This window comes from Dendrobates tinctorius, unplaced genomic scaffold (assembly GCF_039654945.1).
Source record: "Dendrobates tinctorius isolate UK_male_01 unplaced genomic scaffold, ASM3965494v1 ptg000367l, whole genome shotgun sequence".
In the NCBI taxonomy this organism is placed as follows: Eukaryota; Metazoa; Chordata; class Amphibia; order Anura; family Dendrobatidae; genus Dendrobates; species Dendrobates tinctorius.
Window position 1 is genome coordinate 596,854 of NW_027362033.1, and position 17,543 is coordinate 614,396.

The 17,543-nt window shown below is 51.2% G+C and overlaps 1 protein-coding gene across 3 annotated transcripts in view; it reads right to left on the bottom strand.

Annotated features, from left to right (window-relative positions):
- Nucleotides 1–1,818: 1,818 nt before the first annotated feature.
- TTC31 (tetratricopeptide repeat domain 31) overlaps nt 1,819–17,543 on the bottom strand; it is a 51,517-nt gene continuing 35,792 nt past the window's right edge. For 2 of the 3 annotated variants that reach the window (XM_073562777.1, XM_073562776.1), the window contains 9 exons: nt 5,889–5,937; nt 5,716–5,806; nt 3,483–3,624; nt 3,299–3,400; nt 3,154–3,223; nt 2,936–3,071; nt 2,783–2,857; nt 2,606–2,708; nt 1,820–2,052 (listed from right to left, as the gene is read on the bottom strand). In XM_073562777.1, the coding sequence (XP_073418878.1) occupies nt 1,963–2,052; nt 2,606–2,708; nt 2,783–2,857; nt 2,936–3,071; nt 3,154–3,223; nt 3,299–3,400; nt 3,483–3,624; nt 5,716–5,806; nt 5,889–5,937 (858 nt within the window). In that variant the 3' untranslated portion in view covers nt 1,820–1,962. Of the gene's footprint in view, nt 2,053–2,605; nt 2,709–2,782; nt 2,858–2,935; nt 3,072–3,153; nt 3,224–3,298; nt 3,401–3,482; nt 3,625–5,715; nt 5,807–5,888; nt 5,938–17,543 lie in introns of all 3 variants that reach the window. The other variant, XM_073562778.1, reaches the window with a different exon arrangement.

Here is a 17,543-nt window from a genome sequence, read left to right on the forward strand (position 1 = left end):
CCCACCCCGACAGCACCGGTTCAGTAACGTGCTCCAGCCATGCGTGCTCCCACCCCGACAGCACCGGTTCACTAAAGTGCTCCAGCCATGCATGCTCCCACCCCGACAGCACCGGTTCACTAAAGTGCTCCAGCCATGCGTGCTCCCACCCCGACAGCACCGGTTCAGTAACGTGCTCCAGCCATGCGTGCTCCCACCCCGACAGTGCCGGTTCACTAAAGTGCTCCAGCCATGCGTGCTCCCACCCCTGCAGCGCCAGTTCACTAAAGTGCTCCAGCCATGCGTGCTCCCACCCCGACAGTGCCGGTTCACTAAAGTGCTCCAGCCATGCGTGCTCCCACCCCTGCAGCGCCAGTTCACTAAAGTGCTCCAGCCATGCGTGCTCCCACCCCGACAGCACCGGTTTACTAACGTGCTCCAGCCATGCGTGCTCCCACCCCGACAGCACCGGTTCACTAACGTGCTCCAGCCATGCATGCTCCCACCCCGACAGTGCCGGTTCACTAAAGTGCTCCAGCCATGCGTGCTCCCACCCCTGCAGCGCCAGTTCACTAAAGTGCTCCAGCCATGCGTGCTCCCACCCCGACAGCACCGGTTTACTAACGTGCTCCAGCCATGCGTGCTCCCACCCCGACAGCGCCGGTTCACTAAAGTGCTCCAGCCATGCATGCTCCCACCCCGACAGTGCCGGTTCACTAAAGTGCTCCAGCCATGCGTGCTCCCACCCCGACAGCGCCGGTTCACTAAAGTGCTCCAGCCATGCGTGCTCCCACCCCGACAGCGCCGGTTCACTAAAGTGCTCCAGCCATGCGTGCTCCCACCCCGACAGTGCCGGTTCACTAAAGTGCTCCAGCCATGCGTGCTCCCACCCCGATTCACTAAAGTGCTCCAGCCATGCGTGCTCCCACCCCGACAGCGCCGGTTCACTAAAGTGCTCCAGACATGCATGCTCCCACCCCGACAGCGCCGGTTCACTAAAGTGCTCCAGACATGCATGCTCTCACCCCGACAGCGCCAGTTCACTAAAGTGCTTGCACATCTTTTTTGCACTGAAGCACCTTCTGGGCGCACCTGTGTGTGCATTTCCTAGGCTCATGGCACATATATGTATTAATTACAGTTATGCCATCATTGTGTTTTTGCATTTATTTTTGTATTGATGTTTTCTGGGCTTTTTTCACAGACCTTTTTCTGATAAATTATGTAACTCTACATAATTACCTTTGTTAGGCTATGTGCCCACGTATGCATGAAAACCGGACTCCTTCCCAGAAATCGCGCGTTTTTTTCAGTGCGTTTTTTGCACGTTTTTTATGCGTTTTTTTCCGCACATCTTCAGTATCATAGAAAATAGCTAGAAATTAATGAGCATGCTGCGTTTTTTTCGGGGTAAAAAAAAACGCATCAATGTGCACAATAAGTGCGAAATTCATTAAAATGAATGGGATGCTTCTCATATGCGATTTTGAAGCGTTTTTACCGGGAAAAACGCTTCAAAAACGAGAAAAAACCGCTTATGTGGGAACCCAGCCTCAGTCAGGATGTGACTGTGATACGGGGAGGCTGCTGGCTCCATAAAGCATACGTCTCCATTGCACGCTGCACTTTATGCTTCCACATGTGATAATAAAGCAGGGGGGGTTTTGCCCTCGTTTGCATCTTTTGGATTCTTGCTTTGCGCCTCGAGTAGCTTTCTGTGCTCTCCTCCGCTGGTTCTTACCGCTTATTCTCCCGCGTGTTGTGCTCCTTCCTGTTCCCTTTTCTTGATTAACATCGTTTTATTATTTGTCTGTTCCGTATTTTAAGCTATATTATCAATAAAGATGATTTTAATCTTCCTAAATTTGGTAATTTCGCGCTGTACCTCTTGTTTTTTTATTGCGAGAGGTTGTGTATAGAGACTTCATGAATGGACGTTTTTTGCCCTCTCATTTGTTTTTTGAGACGGTGTTGAATTCCTCCTCACTTGGCTGCGGACCCTTCAAGATTCAGGTTTTTGTGTTCTGGGTTTCGCAGCTGGAGAACAAACGTGGTCCCCTCAATGTTCAGTCCCTAAGACAGAGATTAGATCAGTAAATACAAAAGGAGGGCAGGGGGCAATGAGGGGCAGCGCCGCGGGCACAGAGGGGGGCAGCGCCGCAGGCACAGAGGGGGGCAGCGCCGCGGGCACAGAGGGAGGCAGCGCCGCGGGCACAGAGGGAGGCAGCGCCGCGGGCACAGAGGGGGGGGCAGCGCCGCGGGCACAGAGGGAGGCAGCGCCGGGGACAGAGGGAGGCAGCACCGCGGGCACAGAGGGGGGGCAGCGCCGGGGGCACAGAGGGAGGCAGCGCCGGGGACACAGAGGGAGGCAGCGCCGCGGGCACAGAGGGGGGGGCAGCGCCGCAGGCACAGAGGGGGGGCAGCGCCGCAGGCACGGGGGGGCAGCGCCGCAGGCACGGGGGGGCAGCGCCGCGGGCACAGAGGGGGGGCAGCGCCGCGGGCACAGAGGGGGGGCAGCGCCGCGGGCACAGAGGGGGGGCAGCGCCGCGGGCACAGAGGGGGGGCAGCGCCGCAGGCACGGGGGGGCAGCGCCGCGGGCACAGAGGGGGGCGGTCAGCTCCATTACCTGCAGGGATCGGAAGGCTGCCTCCGCTGCATGCTTACTGGAGAAGTTTATAAAGGCGCAGGTCCTGCTGTACAGAATACGGAGGGAATGAATGGCACCAAACCTGCAAGGACAGAAGAGTGAGCAGCTGCAGCGCAGATGTCAGCACTGCGGAGACCCCCACCACTCATCACTCACACGGCAAACTGTGATCTCAACACGTCCTCTGTGATCCTGCTGGTAATATTCCCGACCCAGACTGGGTACAACGCGCTGCAGAGAAGGGAGACAGTTACCCAGTGTCACCACACAAGGCCCCTCAGGCCCCCCCCCCGGGATCAGGGCCCCTACCTGCAGGCCGGCACCGGTTTGGCTGCGGGCAGGTTTTGGGCGACAGGCTTGGGGGCAGATAGTCCTTTACTGGATCTTGTATACACCAGATTACGGGGGATAAACACTTTATTACTATTATTTTCTCCTGCAGAGCCTGCAAGAGAGCGTAACATTAGGCACTGCCCGTTGCCCCACATTTCGCACCCTGCGCCCACTAGAGCCCCCTCTTCACTTACTCAGCGGAGTTGGCATTAGCCCCAGTGGGGTATTACTCAAGGTTGTTTTCCTTGCTGCCATAGCCATCTCCTAGACGAGGAGAAGATGTGGGGTGAATATAAGAATAGGGGTGAGGGAGCTGGGTTGTAATGGGGGAGGGGGCACCTGCAGCTTCTGGTGACACTCCGCAATCTCCTGGGCCGCCTCCGCACGACTTAGGTCACATGATAAGACTTGCTGGAATGCGGTAATGGCCTCGGAATATCTCTGTGGATAAAGATGGACACCAATGTCACAAGGGTCGTGTGGTCGCCCCCTACAGGTGGGGGTTCGCACTCTCTCCATTTACCTTCAGTCCCTTCAGGGCTTTGCCTTTTCGGAAATATCCCTTTATAAAATGCGGATGTAACTCCAGTGACCTTTCAGCATCCTGCAGAGCTTCCTGACAGCGACCGACGCGCTCATAACTGTATGAGCGATTCCCCAGGAACCTGCAAGGCGGAGAGCAAGCGGGACCTAAGCAAATGGAAAGTAGGCACAGACCAAGATGGGGGCAGGCAATGGCTAGGGGCACGGCGGGGCAGGTGCGAGCCAAGGTCAGGGCAGGCAATAGCTGGGGGCGCAGCAGGGCAGGTGCGAGCCAAGGTCAGGGCAGGCAATAGCTGGGGGCGCAGCAGGGCAGGTGCGAGCCAAGGTCAGGGCAGGCGAGAGCTAGGGGCGCAGCAGGGCAGGTGCGAGCCAAGGTAAGGGCAGGCGAGGGCTAGGGGCACAGCAGGGCAGGTGTGAGCCAAGGTCAGGGCAGGCAATGGCTAGGGGCACAGCAGGGCAGGTGCGAGCCAAGGTCAGGGCAGGCAATGTCTAGGGGTGCAGCAGGGCAGGTGCGAGCCAAGGTAAGGGCAGGCGAGGGCTAGGGGCACGGCGGGGCAAGTGCGAGCCAAGGTCAGGGCAGGCAATGGCTAGGGGCGCAGCAGGGCAGGTGCGAGCCAAGGTCAGGGCAGGCACTGGCTAGGGGCACGGCGGGGCAAGTGCGAGCCAAGGTCAGGGCAGGCAATGGCTAAGGGCACGGCGGGGCAGGTGCAAGCCAAGGACAGGGCAGGCGAGGGCTAGGGGCACAGCAGGGCAGGTGCGAGCCAAGATCAAGGCAGGCAATGTCTAGGGGTGCAGCAGGGCAGGTGCGAGCCAAGGTAAGGGCAGGCGAGGGCTAGGGGCACAGCAGGGCAGGTGCAAGCCAAGGTCAGGGCAGACAATGGCTAGGGGCGCAGCAGGGCAGGTGCGAGCCAAGGTCAGGGCAGGCGAGGGCTAGGGGCGCAGCAGGGCAGGTGCGAGCCAAGGTAAGGGCAGGCGAGGGCTAGGGGCACAGCAGGGCAGGTGCGAGCCAAGGTCCGGGCAGGCAATGGCTAAGGGCACGGCGGGGCAGGTGCGAGCCAAGGACAGGGCAGGCGAGGGCTAGGGGCACAGCAGGGCAGGTGCGAGCCAAGATCAGGGCAGGCAATGTCTAGGGGTGCAGCAGGGCAGGTGCGAGCCAAGGTAAGGGCAGGTGAGGGCTAGGGGCACAGAAGGGCAGATGCGAGCCAAGGTCAGGGCAGGCAATGGCTAGGGGCACAGCAGGGCAGGTGCGAGCCAAGGTAAGGGCAGGCGAGGGCTAGGGGCACGGCGGGGCAAGTGCGAGCCAAGGTCAGGGCAGGCAATGGCTAAGGGCACGGCGGGACAGGTGCGAGCCAAGGACAGGGCAGGCAATGTCTAGGGGCGCAGCAGGGCAGGTGCAAGCCAAGGTCAGAGCAAGCAATGGCTAGGGGTGCAGCGGGGCAGGTGTGAGCCAAGGTCAGGGCACGCAATGGCTAGGCGCGCAGCAGGGCAGGTGAGAGTCAAGGTCAGAGCAAGCAATGGCTAGGGGTGCAGCAGGGCAGGTGCGAGCCTAAGTCAGGGCAGGCAATGTCTAGGGGTGCAGCAGGGCAGGTGCGAGCCAAGGTCAGGGCAGGTGAGGGCTAGGGGCATGGCAGGTGTAGGCTGAGGGCATGGGTCATGGAGCAGGGCAAGCACAGTGGAAGGGTGGAGTGGGTGCGGGCCAAGGGGCGGAGCAGGCTCGGGGCAAGCATAAGGACGTAGCTGGTGTGGGTGAGGGGTGTGACAAGCGTGGGTCAAGGGGTGGAACAGGTGCAAGCCCAGTGGAACAGTGAAGCAAGCAGGAGGAGCAGCGGATGGGAGGCACATGGCAGGCGGAGGGCAGCACACACCGGGCACGATCAAGGTTACTAAAGAAATGCAGACAGCCATTAATATGACTGCTCGCACCCTGCAAGCTGTGAATAATGGTGCGTATCGTCTCCAGCCGCCCCAGACAAACCCCCCCACAACGATCCATCCATAGGGAGAAAAGAAGGGTGGTGGATCAGCGTAAAAACAAACAAAAAAATGAAGAAATAACCCCCTCCCTATTATGGACGGTCAGCCAGGAGATTGTGAGCAGGGTGGCAGATCCGTCCGCAGTCACAGCCAGCGCATGCAGGGAATATGGCAGGGCACTGATGCACGTATATAATGCCCGCACAGAAGAGCGCCTCCCGCAGGAGCCCTGTACTCACCTGTAATCACCGGGGTTTAATCTAATAGCTTCAGTATAATAATGTAACGCCTCCATGTAGCGCCCCATGCTGGCCAAATTATTACCAATACCTATTAGGGACAACCAACATTAGGAGGCAGCAGACGGGGGTTACACACGGCTGCAACAGATGGGGGAAGGCGGATGACTTACTCGCTAAATCCACACTCTGCTGTACGGTACAGAGATCCACAGCACGCCCCTACAAGAAAGAATGAGAGCGTGAGAAGAGGGCGGGGGATGGAGGGGCAGGGAGAAGAGGCTATGGAGGACGAGCAGGGAGAAGAGGCTATGGTGAGGGAGAAGAGGCTATGGAGGATGGGCATGGAGAAGAGGCTATGGTGAGGGAGAAGAGGCTATGGAGGATGGGCATGGAGAAGAGGCTATGGTGAGGGAGAAGAGGCTATGGAGGATGGGCATGGAGAAGAGGCTATGGTGAGGGAGAAGAGGCTATGGAGGATGGGCATGGAGAAGAGGCTATGGTGAGGGAGAAGAGGCTATGGAGGATGGGCATGGAGAAGAGGCTATGGTGAGGGAGAAGAGGCTATGGAGGATGGGCATGGAGAAGAGGCTATGGTGAGGGAGAAGAGGCTATGGAGAGGGAGAAGAGGCTATGGTGAGAGAGAAGAGGCTATGGAGAGGGAGAAGAGGCTATGGAGGATGGGCATGGAGAAGAGGCTATGGGGAGGGAGAAGAGGCTATGGAGGATGGGCATGGAGAAGAGGCTATGGTGAGGGAGAAGAGGCTATGGAGGATGGCATGGAGAAGAGGCTATGGTGAGGGAGAAGAGGCTATGGTGAGGGAGAAGAGGCTATGGAGGATGGGCATGGAGAAGAGGCTATGGTGAGGGAGAAGAGGCTATGGAGGATGGGCATGGAGAAGAGGCTATGGTGAGGGAGAAGAGGCTATGGAGGATGGGCATGGAGAAGAGGCTATGGTGAGGGAGAAGAGGCTATGGAGGATGGGCATGGAGAAGAGGCTATGGTGAGGGAGAAGAGGCTATGGAGAGGGAGAAGAGGCTATGGTGAGAGAGAAGAGGCTATGGAGAGGGAGAAGAGGCTATGGAGGATGGGCATGGAGAAGAGGCTATGGGGAGGGAGAAGAGGCTATGGAGGATGGGCATGGAGAAGAGGCTATGGTGAGGGAGAAGAGGCTATGGAGGATGGCATGGAGAAGAGGCTATGGTGAGGGAGAAGAGGCTATGGTGAGGGAGAAGAGGCTATGGAGGATGGGCATGGAGAAGAGGCTATGGTGAGGGAGAAGAGGCTATGGAGGATGGGCATGGAGAAGAGGCTATGGTGAGGGAGAAGAGGCTATGGAGGATGGGCATGGAGAAGAGGCTATGGTGAGGGAGAAGAGGCTATGGAGGATGGGCATGGAGAAGATGCTATGGTGAGTGAGAAGAGGCTATGGAGGATGGGCATGGAGAAGAGGCTATTGGGAGGGAGAATGTCATGATCCCAGTGCAGGTTTTTGAGATGCACGTCAGGGGTTACTGTCTGGAGCTCAGTGCAGGTTTTGACCTGCACACCTGGGGTTAATGATTGTGGCCTCTTTCTGGTTCTGGGAGAGCTTCTTAAACCCCTGGGGAGGCTTCAATCCCTGCCAGTTATACTTCTGCCTTTGGCCTAGTGTGGTGACCCCTGTGTGCCTGTTTGTTGCTATAGCTTGTTTATATGGTTCTGACCCGGCTCTGTTTCCCGTTGTGAGTTTGCCTGTTGATTTTGTACTGCGTTATCTCTGTGTATGACTCATTGCCTGTGACCTGACTACTCTCTGCTCGCCCCTCTTGTACCTTTGCAGCTATCTCTGTGTGTGACTCATTGGCTACGTCCTGACTATCCTCCCTGTCTATGCCCTTTGGTAACTTTGTCTCGCAGTTACCCTGCTAGGAGTTCTCTTGCAGCTCCTAGCTTCCTGGAGTTTAGGCCACGCCTCTAGCAGTCACGTGCTTCAGGTCCTGTGGTTCTGAAGTACGCACCTACTCGGCTGCTGCCCGCTCCACAGGTATCTTTGAACACAGTTCACTTTACTCAGGACACGCGCACTGGCTCAGTGAGCAAGTTCACTGCGGTGTTCCTGACATTATAACTGGCCTGCTATTTTTTTTCTCTCCTCACTTCTGCAGCATGGACCCAATGTGTGCTTTATCTGAGCAGGTGAAAAGCTTGACTCAGTCACTGCAGAAGCTTAGTTTGGAACACCAAGCTCTGGCCCAGTCCCAACGGCGGGTTGAGGACTCAGTTCAGGGGGTACTTTCCGCTGGCTTCCAGCAGTTGGGGAATAGAGATGTCATTTTAGTCCCACCCGAATCCCCGGTTAAATTGCCAGATATATTTTCTGGTAACAAAGATGAATTCAGAGCATTTAAGGAGGGCTGTAAGCTCTTTTTCTCCTTGAGACCCCGTTCCTCTGGGGATGAGAAACAGAGGGTGGGGGTGGTGATGTCCCTGCTTAGGGGGTCCCCACAAGCCTGGGCATTTTCGCTTTCCTCTTCTGCCCCTGAGAGAATGTCTGTGGATGCGTTTTTTGAAGCCTTAGGGCTTATTTATGATGAGCCTGATAGAGTGCGTTTGGCTGAGGACAAGGTGATGAGTGTCTGTCAGGGGGAGCACTCGGCAGAATGGTTCTGTACTGAATTCAGACGTTGGGCAGCGGAGATTTCCTGGAGTGATGCCACCCTTCGGGGGCTGTTCCACAGAGGCCTGTGTGAACGTCTGAAGGATGCTTTGGCACTCCATTCTCCGCCTGACTCCCTGGAGGATGCCATGACCGAAGCGGTTTGCATGGATCGCAGGCTACGGGCTAGAGGCGTTATGCAATGGGAAACACCATTATTCTTCAGTGGAGATGAGACCCGGACTCTTCCTGTGGCTATGGAGGTGAGCGCTGTCACCTGTGAGGAAAAGGAAAGAAGACGCCGCCGGGAGAAGCAGTTATGCTTCTATTGTGGGGAATCTGGACACTGGAAGAAGGACTGCCCCTCCTGTCCATCATCCTCCAAGATGGCGGGAAATGACTAGGTCTGGGTAGTAGTCGAGGAGGCTACCCAGACCTTCAGGTACAATTTTCCTCATGTGCAAAAATGGTGCTGCAGGTGGAACTGGAACTTGGTTATGGTCCTGTTCAGACTACTGCTTTCGTTGACTGCGGTTCTGCTGTGAACCTGATTGATACCAAGGTTATGACTCTTAATAAGATAGGGACAGTCAGGCTTCAGGATCCTGTTAAACTTGTGGCAATTAACTTGTCTGCTCTTACCCAGGATGGTATCTGTTGCAGGTCTGAACTTTTTTCTCTAAAAGTGGGTTCCACTCATGTGGAAAAACTAAGTTGTCTTTTGCTAGATAACTTGCCTGCAGGACTGGTACTGGGGATGCCTTGGCTTCAACGCCATAATCCTACCATTGATTAGGTTACAGGGGAAATCACTCAATGGGGATGCAATAATAAATGTGGTAACCTGGGACATCTTGTTAACACTGTTAAATCTGTATCTGTGTCGTCTGTCGATCTGGAAGGTATTCCGGAGTACCTGAAGGATTTCGAAGACGTTTTTTCCGAAAGTGAGGCTGAGGCGCTGCCACCACATAGACCCTACGATTGTGCCATTGATTTAGTACCCGGAGCCAAGTTACCTAAGGCTTGATTGTTCAATTTGTCTGGGCCTGAGCGCCAAGCTATGAAGATGAAGGAGTACATAGCTGAGAGTCTCCGCAAAGGGCATATCAGGCCTTCTGTGTCACCTGTGGCAGCAGGGTTCTTCTTTCCCCTCATCCCAGACTTATGTAACCAGTTAGCTGGGGCACAATGGTTCTCCAAGTTAGATCTGCGGGGGGCATACAATCTGATAAGGGTTCGGGAAGGGGACGAGTGGAAAACTGCATTCCTCACATCAAGAGGACTCTTTGAAAACCTGGTAATGCCATTTGGGTTAACTAATGCACCCACTATTTTCCAGAATTTCATCAATGTTGTGCTTTCTGACCTGATAGGCCGTTTTGTGATTATTTATTTGGATGACATTTTGGTGTATTCCCCGGACAGTCAATCTCACTTGCAACATCTAAAGACAGTTCTCCAGAGACTCAGGGAGAACTAATTGTTCGCTAAATTGGAAAAATGTTCGTTTTTTGTACAGGAACTGTCTTTTTGGGGTTGATTGTGTCCTGTGAGGGGTTTCGCATGGATCCTAAGAAGGTGCTGGCGATCGCTAACTGGGTTCAGCCTCGAGATCTCAAGGGGCTCCAGCGCTTCTTAGGATTTGCAAACTATTATCGAAGATTCATTAAAGGTTTCTCACAAGTGGTTAAACCACTCACGGATCTTACCAAGAAGGGCGCTGATGTAAAAAATTGGTCTGTACTCGCTAAGGAGTCCTTCTCAGCGATTAAGAAATGTTTCATGTCTGCCCCGGTGTTGGTACAACCAGACCCTTCCAAACCATTCATTGTGGAGGTGGATGCTTCTGAAGTGGGGGTGGGGGCTGTGCTGTCCCAGGGTCCAGCCACCCTTACCAATCTCAAACCCTGTGCCTTCTCCAAGAAGTTCTCCTCAGGTGAGAAAAACTATGATGTAGGCAATAGAGAACTTCTTGCGGTTAAGCTGGCGTTTGAGGAATGGAGGCACTTTTTGGAAGGTGCGGCTCACCCCATCACAGATCACAAAAACCTTGAATCTGCTAAGAGGCTTATTCCTAGACAAGCCCGTTGGTCACTTTTTTTTTTTTTTCTTCACGATTTCAGTTCTCCATTAGTTTTCGACCGGGGTCCAAAAATGTTAAAGCGGATGCCCTGTCCAGAAGTTTTGACCCAGTGTCTCCCCCTGAGCCACCGTCCTCCATTCTTCCCCCAGGGGAGGTAGTGGAAGGGTCTCAACTGAGTTGGAACAAGGAATTCTAAGGGCTCAGGCCCTAGCTCCAGCAACCAGGCCAGGGGATAAACTGTTTGTTCCAGATTCGTTGCGGCCTAGACTTCTGCAGGAGTTTCATGAGTCTAGGCTCAGTGATCATCCAGGTATCACGGCCACTAGAGAGGCAGTAGCCAGGGGTTTTTTGTGGCCTTCATTAAGGTCCGATGTCAAGGAATTTGTTTCTGCTTGTGGCGTGTGTGCCCGTTCCAAAAGCTAGCAGAACTGGCCGGCTGGGGAACTCATACCTTTACCGGTTCCTGATAGGCCATGGACTCATCTTTCCATGGATTTTATTACCGGCCTTCCACCTTCCAGGGGCAATACCGTGATCTGGGTGGTGGTGGATAGGTTTTCTAAACAGGCCCATTTCATTCCCTTGGCAGCATTACCCTCAGCAGAAACATTGTCAAGGTTGTTTGTGCAGCATGTGGTCCGATTGCATGGGGTACCCCTGAATGTTGTGTCTGACAGAGGGGTGCAGTTTGTGGCCAAATTTTGGAGGGCGTTCTGTATGAAATTGGGCATCTCACTCTCCTTCTCGTCGGCATATCACCCGGAGAGTAATGGTCAGACAGAACGCACCAATCAATCCCTGGAACAAATTCTCAGGTGTCTGACCTCCGCCAGACAGGAGGATTGGTGTGATGCGTTACCATTGGCGGAATTCGCTTTTAACAACCGGGTGAGTCAGTCCACCAACATGTCCCCATTCCTGATTAACTATGGGTTTAATCCGCATTTTGGGGAGTTTACACGGGTGGATTCCGGTTGTCCAGGGGTAGAGGGGTCCGTTCAACGGTTAAAAAACCTCTGGGCTGAAGTCCAGCTCAGGCCCAGGGGAGGTAGAAATATTTTGCTGACAAAAAGAGAGCCTCGGGAGACATGTTGCAGGTGGGAGAGAAGGTTTGGCTTTCCACACGTAACATCAACTTAAAGGTACCATCAGCTAATTTGGGACCAAAGTTCATTGGTCCGTACGATATTATGGAGATAGTCAACCCAGTGGCAAATATGTTGCGTCTCCCCGCCTCCTTAAAAATATCCAATGTGTTCCATAAATCTCTGTTGAAATCCGTAGGGTCTGTCAAAGAGGACTCCGAGCCTGTTGTTCCTCCAGTGCTGGTGGAGGGTCAATTGGAGTATGAGGTCGGACATATTGTGGACTCTCGGCGGGTGCGCCGCTCTTTGCAGTACCTGGTCCATTGGAAGGGATATGGACCAGAGGAGTGCTCATGGGTCCCTGCTCGCTCTGTACATGCATATCGTCTCCCTCGGGTTTTCCATGCCAAGTACCCGGGGAAGCCTGGGGGTCCAGAGGCCCCCCGTTGAGAGGGGGGTACTGTCATGATCCCAGTGCAGGTTTTTGAGATGCACGTCAGGAGTTAATGTCTGAGCTCAGTGCAGGTTTTGATCTGCACACCTGGGGTTAATGATTGTGGCCTCTTTCTGGTTCTGGGAGAGCTTCTTAAACCCATGGGAAGCTCCAATCCCTGCCAGTTATACTTCTGCATTTGGCCTAGTGTGCTGACGCCTGTGTGCCTGTTGGTTGCTATAGCTTGTTTATATGGTTCTGACCCGGTTCTGTTCCCCGTTGTGAGTTTGCCTGTTGATTCTGTACTGTGCTATCCGCTCTGTGTATGACTCATTGCCTGTGACCTGACTACTCTCTGCTCGCCCCTTTGGTACCTTGCAGCTATATCTGTGTGTGACTCATTGGCTACGTCCTGACTATCCTCCCTGTCTATGCCCCTTGGTAACTGTCTCGCAGTTACCCTGCTAGGAGTTCTCTTGCAGCTCTTAGCTCTCTGGAGTTTAGGCCACGCCCCCAGCAATCACGTGCTTCAGGTCCTGCAGTTCTGAAGTACGCATCTACCCGGCTGCTGCCCGCTTCACAGGGATCTCTGAGCACAGTTCGCTATACTCAGGACACGCGCACTGGCTCAGTGAGCAAGTTCAGTGCGGTGTTCCTGACAGAGAAGAGGCTATGGGGGAGGGAGAAGAGGCTATGGAGGACAGCGATGGTAATGTGTGCAAACTGTAAAGCGCTGCGGAATATGTTAGCGCTATATAAAAATAAAGATTATTATTATTGGAGGTAGCAATCCTAAAAGTCAGTCAATGTCGACCCTTTAACGAGCCTTTTCAAATGACTTAGGGTAATGAAAGAGTTAGCAGAGGAAATTGCAGAACCACTAGCCAGAATCTTTGAAAAGTTCTGCAGAAAAGGAGAAGTCCCAGAAGATTGAAGAAGGGCAAATGTTGTTCTCATCTTCAAAAAACGAAAGAAGACGGAGCCAGGAAATTACAGGCCAGTGATCCTTACTTCTATACCAGGAAAGATCTGGGAACAAATTATTAAACACCATACAGTATTGGATAAGAATACAGTAATTAACCAGACCATCGTGCGTTTCATAGAATCATAGAGTTGGAAGGGACCTCCTGGGCCATCTGGTCCAACCCCCTGCTCAAAGCAGGATTCGCTAAATCATCCCAGTCAGATGTCTGTCCAGCCTCTGTTTGAAGACTTCCATTGAAGGAGAACTCACCACTTCTCATGGCAGCTTGTTCCACTCATTGATCACTCTGTCAAAAAGTTTTTTCTAATATCTAATCTGTGTCTCCTCCCATTCAGTTTCATCCCATTGCTTCTAGTCTTTCCATGTGAAAATGAGAATAAAGTGGATCCTTCTACAATGTGACAGCCCTTTAGATATTTGTAGACAGCATTTAAGTCTCCTCTCAGTCTTCTCTTTTGCAAACTAAACATTCCCAAATCCTGCAACCTTTCCTCATAAGACAGGGTTTGCAGACCGGTCACCATTCTGGTCGCTCTTTTCTGAACTTGCTCCAGTTTGTTGATGTCTTTTTTAAAATGTGGCACCCAAAACTGGACACAATATTCCAGATGAGGTCTGACCAAAGAGGAGTAGAGAGAAATAATGACTTCACGTGATCTAGACTGTATGCTTCTGTTAATACATCCTAGAATTGCATTTGCCTTTTTTGCGGCTGCATCACACTGTTGACTCATATTCAGTCTGTGATCTATTAGTATACCCAAGTCTTTTTCACATGTGCTGTTGCTTAGCCCTATTCCTCCCATTCTGTATATGCTTTTTTCATTTTTATTGCCCAGATGTAGTACTTTGCATTTCTCCCTGTTAAAAACCATTCTGTTAGTTCCTGCCCACTTCTCCAGTTTATTTATATCTTTTTGAATCCTCTCTCTCTTCTCTAGTATTAGCTATCCCTCCTAGCTTTGTGTCATCAGCAAATTTAATCAGTTTACCCTCAATTCCTTCATCTAAATCGTTGATAAAGATGTTGAACAATACAGGGCCCAGGTCAGAGCCCTGTGGTACCCCACTTGAGACATTCTTCCAACTGGATGTGCAGCCATTTACGACCACTCTTTGGGTCCGATCACTAAGCCAGTTATGAATCCACCTAACAGTTGCCTTGTCCATTCCATACTTAGTCATTTTTTCAATAAGGATTGTATGAGATACTTTGTCAAATGCTTTGCTGATGTCAAGATATACCATATCTACAGCATTTCCTTGATCCACCCAATCAGTGATTCCGTCATAGAAGGAAATTAAGTTAGTCTGACATGACTTATTAGTTACAAACCCATGCTGACTCTGTTTAATCACTTCATTCTTATCCAGGTACTGACATACATGTTGTTTAATAATTTGTTCAAAGATCTTTCCTGGTATAGAAGTCAGACTCATCGGCCTATAGTTGTTATGATTAAGTCACCGTAGGAGGCAAAAATAGAAATGCTAGCTAAGTCCAGAAAACCAGAGAAGTTGGCAGCTATCGGATTGCAGACCCCTGAACCTATCAACACAACTAGCAGTAGCCGTGGGGGGCTCCTACGATGCCCTAGGCCCCTCGATCACACCCGGAGGACTACATAGCCTAAAGACAGAAAGGGAAATCTAAACTGCCCCAGAGCAGACCCCAAAGCAAAAGGCAGCCCCCCACATATAATGACGGTGAAGCAAGAACAAAACACAGACAGAAAGATAGACTGAGCAAAGATGGGGCCCAAGCTAGCTTAGATAGGAAAGGACAGGAAGGCTGCTGTCTGCAATCCGTGAAAAACCCTATGAAAATAAGAGCCAACAAACTGACAGTAAAAAAGGCCCTGAAGACGCTAGGCTTCAAAAGAGGCTATGTCAGTACTCAGGAATATTCTGAAGACAGAGCAACAGGCAAAAGGGGATTCAGCTCACCCCAGCAGGGAATGGTAGAATCCAGAAAAGCAAGGAAAACAAAACACTAATGCAAAAAGGCAAAGCAGAAATCTTAGCTTTAGATGAGCAGGAATCAGACTGGTTTCCTAGAAGTCCACAGAGAAATCACCCGCAGGCCAGAAGGGCGTCGGCAGCCTTATATCCAGTCATTAACTCCACTCAGCCAGTCATCATCATCAGCCCCAGGTGTTTGACAATCAGGCTCACTACCTTTCTTCACCAGAAGAGGGAGTTCCTCGGGCCTCAGTAGTGAAGGGGAAAATGAACTCACAACAATAGTTGCCTGGGTCCACCTGATTCCCCTTTTTGAAGATAGGAACAACATTTGCTCTTCTCCAGTCTCCTGGGACTTCTCCTGTTCTCCAAGAATTTTCAAAGATTATGGAGAGGGGTTCAAAAATTTCTTCTGCTATCTCCTTCAGTACTCTGGGGTGTAATTCATCTGGACCTGGAGACTTGAATTCATTTAGGTTAGCTAAGTGTTTCCTCACTATCTTTCTGTTTATAGATATCCTGGATTCTTCTATTCCCTTAATAGGACAGTGAAGAACAGTTGATGTTACATTTCCTTTCTGAGAGAAAACAGATGCAAAATAGGAATTTAAAAAAGTTCGGCCTTCTCAACATCCTGTCTTACCATTTCATCATTTTCATCCTGTAAAAATCCTATAGCATCTTTGACTTTTCTTTTACTTTTGACATATCCCCAAAATCCTTTATTATTGCTTTTGACATCTCTTGCAAGCCTCAATTCATTGTCAGCTTTAGATAATCTGATTTGTGCCCTGCAGGTTCTGCAGACAGCATTATATTCTTCTTTAGATATGCCTCCCTCTTTCCATTTTATAAACATTTTTTTCTTCCTTTTTAGCATGTGCTTAAGTTCTGTGTTCATCCATCCAGGTTTCCTTAAATGCTTCCTATTCTTCCCTCTTATCCAAATTAACATTTGTGCTTTGAGAATTTCATTTTTCAAGATTTCCCATCCTTCCTGGACATTTTTGTCTTTAAGGATATCCAGCCATTGGATCCCTCCAATTCTCTTTCTGAATCCCTTAAAATCTGCCTTTCTGAAATCTAACCTTGACGTCTGAGTCTTCACAGGTCTTCCTCCTCTAGTTATCCAAAATTCTAAAATAGCATGGTCGCTACCTCCTAGGGTCCCAGCCACTTTTACCTCCTCAACCATTTCCTCCCTGTTTATAAGGATTAGATCCAAGGTAGCAGTTCCCCTTGTTTTCTCCCTTACCTTTTGGAAGATAAAGTTGTCAGCAAGAGAGGATAAGAATTTCCTTGACCTGTTAGTTTTGCCTGAGAGAGATTCCCAACAAATGTCTGGATAGTTGAAATCTCCCATGACCACTATGTCATATTTTTTGTAGCAAACAAGTCATGCCAGACTAATCTAATTTCCTTCTATGATGGAATCACTGACATAAGATATATATCTCGACTTCAGCAAAGCATTTGATAAAAAGTAGCTCATACAATCCTTATTGAAAAAATGACCATGGGAATGGGATTGACAAGGCTACGGCTCGGTGGATTCATAACTGGCTCAGTGATCGTACACAAAGATGTGATAAATGGTTGCACATCCAATTGGCAGTGTCTCAAGTGGGGACCATAACGCTCTGTCCTGGCCCCAGTGTTGTTCAACATTTTTATAAATGATCTAGATAAGGGGAACTGAAGGTAAAAGTCAAATTTGCAGACGATTCAAAGCTAAGGATAGCTAACACTAGAGAAGACAGAGAAAGGATTCAGAAGCATCTAGGTAAGCATTAACAATAGGCAGCGACTAATAGAATGGTATTTAACAGGGATAAATGTAAGATTCTACATCTGGGCAATAAAAACGAAAATTACATCTACAGAATGGGAGGAATAGAACTAAGCAACAGCACGTGTGAAAAAGACTTTGGTATACTAATAGATCACAGACTGCACATGAGTCAACAGTGTGATGCAGCAGCAAAAAAGGCAAATGCAATTCTAGGATGTACAGTGGGGAAAAAAGTATTGTCAGCCACCAATTATACAAGTTCTCCCACTTAAAAAGATGAGCGAGGCCTGTAATTGACATCAAAGGTAGACCACACCTATGAGAGTCAAAATGAGAAAATAAATCCAGAAGAATCACCTTGTCTGATTTGGCAATATTTTGCAAATTATGGTGGAAAATACCGTATATACTCGAGTATAAGCCGATCCGAGTATAAGCCAACCCCCCTATTTTTGCCACAAAAAACTGGGAAAACTTATTGACTCGTGTATAAGCCGAGGGTGCACAGTGAGTGGCCCCAGCTTTGCTGCACAGTGAGTGGCCCCAGCTTTGCTGCACAGTGAGTGGCCCCAGCTTTGCTGCACAGTGAGTGGCCCCAGCTTTGCTGCACAGTGAGTGGCCCCAGCTTTGCTGCACAGTGAGTGGCCCCAGCTTTGCTGCACAGTGAGTGGCCCCAGCTTTCCTGCACAGTGAGTGGCCCCAGCTTTTCTGCACAGTGAGTGACCCCAGCTTTTCTGCACAGTGAGTGACCCCAGCTTTTCTGCACAGTGAGTGGCCCCAGCTTTCCTGCACAGTGAGTGGCCCCAGCTTTTCTGCACAGTGAGTGGCCCCAGCTTTTCTGCA